This window comes from Populus euphratica, unplaced genomic scaffold, assembly GCF_000495115.2.
Source record: "Populus euphratica unplaced genomic scaffold, PopEup_1.0 scaffold203.1, whole genome shotgun sequence".
Classification (NCBI taxonomy): Eukaryota; Viridiplantae; Streptophyta; class Magnoliopsida; order Malpighiales; family Salicaceae; genus Populus; species Populus euphratica.
Genome location: NW_011499983.1, coordinates 290,764 through 298,596, shown reverse-complemented (window position 1 = coordinate 298,596; position 7,833 = coordinate 290,764). Strand labels below are relative to the sequence as shown.

The following is a 7,833-nucleotide window of genomic DNA, read 5'->3' as shown; positions in this document are numbered from 1 at the left end:
GTTGTTGTTGTTGTTATTATTATTATTGTTGTATTATTGTCATTTATAATTTATACAATTAACCTCCCTGTGGTTCGATCCTGGTCTTGCAGGATTATTTATTACTTTGACATTCCAGTACTTAGAAGAAAACATCAATCTTTTAATCATGTCATTTTTTAAATAAACTTTTGGTTTATGTGTTAATTAGATTGTGATTATTTTTAAATGATATTGAGTGTGCTTAATTTTTAGAGAGATATGTATGATTCATTTATGTTTTTTTTTAATTTTATACAGATTATTTTTTAATATTGATTTTTTATAAGATTTTTCATATATGCAGCCTTGCATTTTTTTTTTAATTATCGTTCAATAAATTTTATATGTTATGAGCAACCTTACATTGCTTTGTTTTTTTTTATAATTATTGTTCAATAAATTTTATATGTGTGTCAATTTCTATTATAAATTTTATGTATTTTTTATTATAAATTTATTTTGATAAATGAATTTATTAAATATAACTATGTAAATTACTGTGTAGCGATGTTAGATACATTGATCTTCATTTTTTGCTCAATTCACTATTTGTGTATAATTTTTCAAATAAAATTTTGGTTTATGTTTTAATTAGATTGTGATATTTTTATATGATATTAGGTGTGTTTAATTTTTAGAGAAGTATGATTTATCTTTGATTTTTTAATTTAATATAGATTAATTTTTTTTGAATATTTATTTTTTATAATATTTTTCACATGTGTAGCCTTGCATTGTTTTTTTAAAATTATTTTTCAATAAATTTTATGTGTTATGTGCAGCCTTGTATTGTTTTTTTATATATAATTATTGTTCAATAAATTTTATATGTGTGTTAGTTTCTATTATAAATTTCATATGTTTTTGTATTAAAAATTTATTTTGATAAAGAAATTCATTAAATATAATCAAGTAAATTACCTATTTTGTGATGTTAGAAATCTTAATCTTTATTTTTTGCTTGGTTTTCTTAATTTTATTTTTGTTCATTGTTGATGAATTGTTTTTTTATTACATTACACAAGTTGTTTAATTAGATACGTGTATAAGTTTTTCGATTTATATTTAGAAGTTGTTTTGTTATATATATATATATTGGATGGAACTATTTGGCTAATATTTGCCCAAAAAAGTTTAAAGTTTTTAAGTGTTTTTAGATTTTTTTTTCTTGAAATAAAAATTTACCATACTCATTTTATATAATGACTCCAGATACATATAATTATATAAAACATTTTTATAGACACTTAACTAAGTTATTTAGGTTGTTGCAATAATAATTATTGAGACTTCAATTCTCATTTAAAAGCTGGGTTTTCATATTTTATTTATTTATCATGTTACTTTTTATTTTGAGTTATTCAAATAATATCTATATTAAATTTATATTCCTTCATATTTTATAATTTAATTTTTATATGGAATTTAAAATAATTTAAATGAGTTTTTATATGATGTTTGTTATTTAAAAACCAAATTATATTCCTGTAAATGTTATCTGCTATTGATTGCAGGCTTAGAAATCATTTTTTTTAATTGTTCCATAATTAAAAGCAGAACGTGAGCAACTTATCTAGTAACTACCTAAAGCTCAACCACAAATCGGCCAAGCCAATCTTCCAAAACTAAGCTCAGGAGTCGGTTCCTTGAACTCCAGCTCCAGCTCCAGCACCAGCACAACTCACCAATTATATAAAGATTGTCCCATAGCTCCTCGAACTTGAGCCCTCTTCTCTACTCGATTGTTCCTGATAGATACCAACCACAACACCTCACAAACATTAACAAGAATCACAGAAAGACCAGACTTGCAATCACATCAGAACTTCCTAACAAGCATGGCTGGAGTTTCAGCTCTCCCTGCAGAGATTTTGCTATCAAAGCGTGTTCAGGAAATGGTCCTTAACGGTGAAGAACCACAAAAGCCCTACATCAGTAGAGATGATTGCACTAATGAAGCAATTCCCAGTCCCCCATCTGATCTGATTCCGATCATAGACCTCAGCCTCCTCTCTTCTTCAGAGCCATGCTCTGCACAAGAACTGCAGCGGCTTAGATCAGCTCTTTGTTCATGGGGCTGCTTTCAGGTATGAACTTTATTTACCCTTCACGGAGACTGAGACTTGAAATGATAGCCCAGAATACCGAACATACCACTCATTAGAAGTCTAAAGCCAGTGTCAAGCATGATCTTAGCAAAAAGGTCAAGAGATGTGCAGGCAAGTTGCATTAGAAGCATGAATATTCAACAACAGTTCCAGAATCATAATCCATATGCCCTAACTATAGACCCAGAACCTGACAAAAAAGGCAAAAGCAACCTCTTTTGCATTTGTTGAGTTGACTTCGTTTTTGTGCTCCATGCTACGTTGTTAAAACTACTTGTGGATTTCAGGCAACAGGTCACGGTATTCCAAAATCATTTCTTGATAAGATTCGCCAAGTAGCGAGGGATTTCTTCGAGCAGCCAATGGAGGAGAAGAAAAGGCATGCTAAAGGAGTGGAAGAGTTTGAAGGATATGGAGCTGATCCTGTCCCAGCAGAAGGACAGTCGCTTGACTGGTCTGATCGCTTGTTTCTTGACGTATACCCAGAAGATCGAAGGAAGCATAAGTTTTGGCCAGAGAATCCAAAATCATTCAGGTCTGCAGCATGCTCTTTGTATACATCGACTGCTAGAACATGTCAAAGATAGCCTTGGGAAATTCAGATATATTATCAGAAAACCTGTATCCTCAACAAACTCCAGCAAGATATATGTGCGTGCGTGTGTTCTCAATTCTAAACTGTGATTTAACATCAATTAATGCACAAAACAATCCACATGACAGAACATTTAAAAAGTTAGATGTCCTAAGCATATGTTTTATATCATCTTCTTCATCATAAATAGCAACAGTGATTGGGAAAGAATCTGATAGTTTTCTTGGGAAGAACTGGTAAAAGATTGTGATTATAGGAAACTAACAAGCAAGCAGCACTAGAGGGTTCACAATGACTTGTTCTAAAGAATTTCAAAGATTTTGCATTCAGATCAGAATTTTTGTGACTTCTAATATGCACATAACAGTCATAATTATGCAGAGAGGTTTTAGAAGAATACACTTCTAGGATGCAAATATTCACAGAGCTTGTTTCAAAAGCTATGGCAAAGTCATTGAACTTGGAAGCAGATTGCTTCCTGAATCAGTTTGGCAAACGAGCAGCGCTACAAGCAAGGTTCAACTACTACTCACGGTGTCAGAGGCCTGATCTTGTTCTAGGTTTGAAAGCCCATGCAGATGGATCAGGGTACACCATTATCTTGCAAGACGATGTAGAAGGTCTTCAGGTCTTCAAAGATGAGCGATGGTTCACAGTTCCTGCAATTTCTGATGCTCTCCTAGTACTCATGGGTGATCAAATGGAGGTATGGTTGATGCTAATCTATCATGTGATCTTAACAGGCTAGGGACACATTGATACTACAAGCAAGCCCCCAGGAGAATTTATGTTTTGAAAATGCAGTCGCCGGAGCTTGCCAAATGCTCTGTGCCTAAACATGCTGGATCTGGCAAAAACATCTTGACCTTTGCAGTGACATAATTCACTTGGCTAGATAAATGTTAAGGAAAAAATTTATTACATAACAGGTGTCTCAAACAGTTTAAACTCTAACAAGCAATTTTAGTAATATAAAACATCTCATGAATGATTACCTAATTTAATGCAGATCATGACCAATGGAATGTTCAAGAGCCCAGTTCATAGGGTTTTAACCAACTCAGAGAAGGAGAGGATTTCCGTGGCTGTCTTCTACACACCTGAACCAAATAAAGAGATTGGACCAGAAGAAGGTTTGATCAACGAGGAACGAAAAAAAATATACAAGAAAGTGAAAGACTATGCTGATGTGCACTGGGAACACTACCAGCAAGGAAAGAGGGCAATTCATGTGGCAAAAGTTTAGAGCTATGCCATCAGCGTGATGCCTTGTGGTTTTTATTATATCATCTTTATACACCATGTCTGACAATCTTGTGCATATTATTGGTATTTTATGTACATTATCGATCTGGAGAAGTTTCCTAGAGCAACTACCTGGTTATTTCCCATCGTTTGGCTCCATGTTAATATGATTGAAGGTATTGCTGCTAAAATCAATTTAGGCACGGTTCGGCATTATTGTTTAACATCAATTTAGTACTCATTATAAAAAATTCATTGAAAAAAAATTTCAACCACGGTATCAAATACATTTTGATCAAATGATGAATAAAAAATTATCTCATAAGTTATTAACCAATCTAATAACCAAGTGTTATTATTGGTTCTTAATATCTTACATGCAATAAAAACTATAAAACAAAATTATTTGAGAGTCTTTAAAATCTTGTTAGATAGATTTATAATTATTTATATATTTATTACCTGAAAATCTAATTTTTAATTTGAAATAATTCTTTAAAGTTGAGTTGTCACAAACTACAAGCCTTTCAATTATTCACATGGACTTCACATAAAAAATCTCTATTTAAGAGAGAAGAATTGTTATATCTAGAGAGCTAGCTCTAATATTATATTTACGTAGTTTTTTTTTATCTAATGAATAATTACTCCTCTCATTTTAAAGTAAGAGGCATAACTTACTATTTATATGAAAATATAAAAAATCATATAAATTAATAAAATATTAATTTACCCTTGAATAATATCTGTATATTAATTAATGAGAATTTTAGAAATTAACTCAATCAAGTCCTTGACTTTTCTAGGTCTAGAAATATAATTTATATATAAATTATTCTAGTCCTTAAGTTATAAGATATATTTTTAATCAAGTCAAACTTATATTAAATCATCTTAGTTTAATTTCTGATTAATGATTTTTAATGTGTGTGACCTATTAGGTTTTTAACATGTTAGCTCAAATATACATTTCAATTCTAATTAAATACATTAATTTATTATCAATTCAATAATTGATTAATTTATATTTGAAGATCAGGTGCATGGGCTAGTAACGTGCCATGTTCCCTCAAGTACTAGAAAAGTCATTAGTGGTTTAACTCAACTTTTTAATGATTGGTTTCTTAGTGTACTTAATATTATTTATTCAATAATGCTCTAATTTAACATTAAAGAATAGAGCATGTCTGTCATTTTAAATCATGTTTTCTAAATAATAGTCATTTATTATTTGAATAAGATGTGAAATCATTTTCAAATCTCATTTCATCTCTACTAAGGATTTCTCAGTCAATATTATTTGAAAATTGATGATATATTTTTTCTAATTCATATAAGGTGATGATTCATCTCCTAATTACTCAAGTACTTTCATATAGTTCATATTATACCCACTATCTACCATTTTCTTACCTCGATTAACATAACATGTAACAAGATTAAAATATAATATTCTTTATATATGATGACTTAGTGATCTTAAATCAATTTAGTGTAAGAAAAATCATTTTTTTAGTTAATTTAGGTGTTAATTAGAAGACATTGAAGTTTGGTGATTAAAATTAGGCTTTGAAAGGTTTAATTGGTTAAATCAGAGGCTTAATTAAGGAAAAAAAATAGAGTTTAGAGGTCATTTAAGGATTTAATTATAGATTCCCAAGACCAAGGACTAACTAATAAGTGGTATGTAATTTTAGGGGTAGAAACTAGTCTAATTAGGAGTCAAATTGAAAGGAATTGAAATTTTAGTGGACAGTTAAGGATAAAATTGAACAAATTAAAAACCAATGACTCATCTATAAAAGGTGTTGAACTCTAAGGCTAATATTTGAATCTAGCAAGGGTGTAATTATATGCAATTAAAAGGAATTGGAGGAGTAGGGACCAAATTGAAATTAGACAAATCCTAAATTTAAAAAAAAAACCCTAATTCTTAGGATTTACCTAGACGACTTGTTGTTCACCCATTGTTTATGTCCTTCATTGGAAATTTTGGATGATCGTGTAAGCATGTTCAACATAGCATATCTATAAAATTAGGCGTTTACACCCTAATTCTTCTACAAAAGTCTCCAACATCTTGTCCCCGATCCACTTTCTTGTGTTTTCAGATTTTGGGATGATTGAGTTAGCATATTTGAACGAATAAATATGAGTTACAAACCTCAAAATCAAGCAAGGTTAGATCCAAATAAAAGATATGCATCTTTTCTATCAACTTCAGGTGGTTTCTGATGATGTTTACATTAGAGTTGCTCTAAAAAAGCCTCGAAAATGGTCAACCAAACGAACCTTGATTGTGACACCTATTTTTTTTTAAAACCTATTTTTTTATGTGTTCATACTTAAAGCTTCTCAAAAGGTTTTTATCAATGACTTTAAAAGTTTCTTCTCAAAATCAAAAGGCCACAAATAACTATTTGCCTTTTAAATCTAGCAAAACCATCAAGTACTCTTAAAACCATCAAGTACCCCTAAAACTAAAATCACCATTGCAAAACCACCTAGTACAAGAGCTTCCAAATATTAGCTTTTGTCCATAACCCTCTCATTTTGATAAAAGAGATAGGCTTTGATCAATGTTTGAGGGAATCCACTAATAAAACCTAGAAAAACCCTAAAAATACATTTGAAAATCAGAGGAGAAAGAAAAGAGAGGAAAAACATAAGAAAATACTATATTAATAGACCTATCATAGAAAGGTCTAAAAAGCTTTGGAAAGAAAGAGAGTGAAAGGAAAAATAAGAAAGAAAAGAGTAGAAAAATAGTAGCCTATAGTCAGCAAGTTTGAAAAAGGTATAACCTTGTAAAAACTCAAAGATGGAGTCTGTGTGGCTTGCCTATTCATGCTTTTTTTAATATTTAAACTTTTTTTTATGTTTTTTTGAACTTATTTTAGTGTTATGATATTTTCTAGTTTTGTTTTGATTAATATATAAAACTATTATTTATATTGTTTAATTTTTTTTTTAAAGTTGTTGTTGATGTTGCTAAGTGTCAAGACAATATGTTTGTGACTAATATTGATAAAATAAGGTAGGTTTGGATTCTACCAAAGGGTGGTAGTGGTTGTTTAATGTTTTTTTTTTTATTTATTTTGTTAGTGTATGTTTTTGGTTTTTAAGCATGACTTGGGTTTCAAATGTTCGAAGAGTAGTTTTGAATTAAAATTTGATGTTTTTGTTGGCTTCATTGAGCTATAATTTTAGAGTTAGAATTTAATGTATATTTATGATGATTTGATGTTTTTTATTCTTTCTTTGGATTCAACTATGATTGTTATTGGTAATTTAGGTTGTGATGAACAAAAACGGTATGTTTAGAGGACTAAAATGCCAAATCTAGGTTTTGGAATTAGTTCTTTAATTTCTAATTTTTTTTCAAATTCTAGGTTAATATTCTTCACATGAACTTTGCATTAGCCTCTTGTTTTTAAATTTTTTAGGTTAATTGTTACCATAGATATATTAGCTCGTCATCTTTACCAATTAATGTAGGGTTACAATGCATCAGTAATACATATTCATACATTTAGATTCTAAGATTTTTTTGATTGTCTAAATATATTTTGATCAAATTATGAATTTTGAATAAAAAAATAAATGCTTAATTCTTGATTTATGTATGATCTTGAAAAAAATTATGCCTTTGATTGCATAAAAAATTATGTTGTTAGTGATTTGTGTTTGTTGGGTTTCAGCTTGAATGTTTATCATGTTTTTGGTGTTTGATCTAGTTTTGTTAGATATTTTTATGTTTTTTTGAGTTTTTATTTGTTTTTGGTTTAATTGTATATTTCGCTTTAATTTCAGGTCAAACCATTGTTTTCGGTTTGATTCAAGATTGAACAAGTGTTTCAAGTC

General features: G+C 29.6%; 1 protein-coding gene across 2 annotated transcripts; it reads left to right on the top strand.

The window, feature by feature from the left end:
- The first annotated feature begins 1,638 nt into the window (after positions 1-1,638).
- On the top strand, positions 1,639-4,182 carry LOC105139927 (protein SRG1-like). Of its 2 annotated transcripts, none has more exons than XM_011046565.1 (4): positions 1,639-2,108; positions 2,417-2,664; positions 3,106-3,450; positions 3,510-3,703. In XM_011046565.1, exons 1-4 carry the CDS (start codon positions 1,860-1,862, stop codon positions 3,604-3,606), a joined length of 939 nt encoding a protein of 312 aa, XP_011044867.1. In that variant the 5' UTR covers positions 1,639-1,859; the 3' UTR covers positions 3,607-3,703. The 2 variants fall into 2 exon arrangements, with proteins under 2 accessions (XP_011044867.1, XP_011044866.1); XM_011046564.1 differs by lacking the exon at positions 3,510-3,703 and adding an exon at positions 3,734-4,182 and having other exon boundaries at positions 1,674-2,108; positions 3,106-3,430.
- Positions 4,183-7,833: the final 3,651 nt, after the last annotated feature.

Coding starts and splice junctions, on each gene's coding strand:
- LOC105139927 (XM_011046564.1), top strand. CDS start 1,860: ATGGCTGGAGTTTCAGCTCTCCCTGCAGAGATTTTGCTATCAAAGCGT. Junction 2,665..3,105: donor GAGAATCCAAAATCATTCAG/GTCTGCAGCATG, acceptor ATAATTATGCAG/AGAGGTTTTAGAAGAATACA. Junction 3,431..3,733: donor TCATGGGTGATCAAATGGAG/GTATGGTTGATG, acceptor AATTTAATGCAG/ATCATGACCAATGGAATGTT.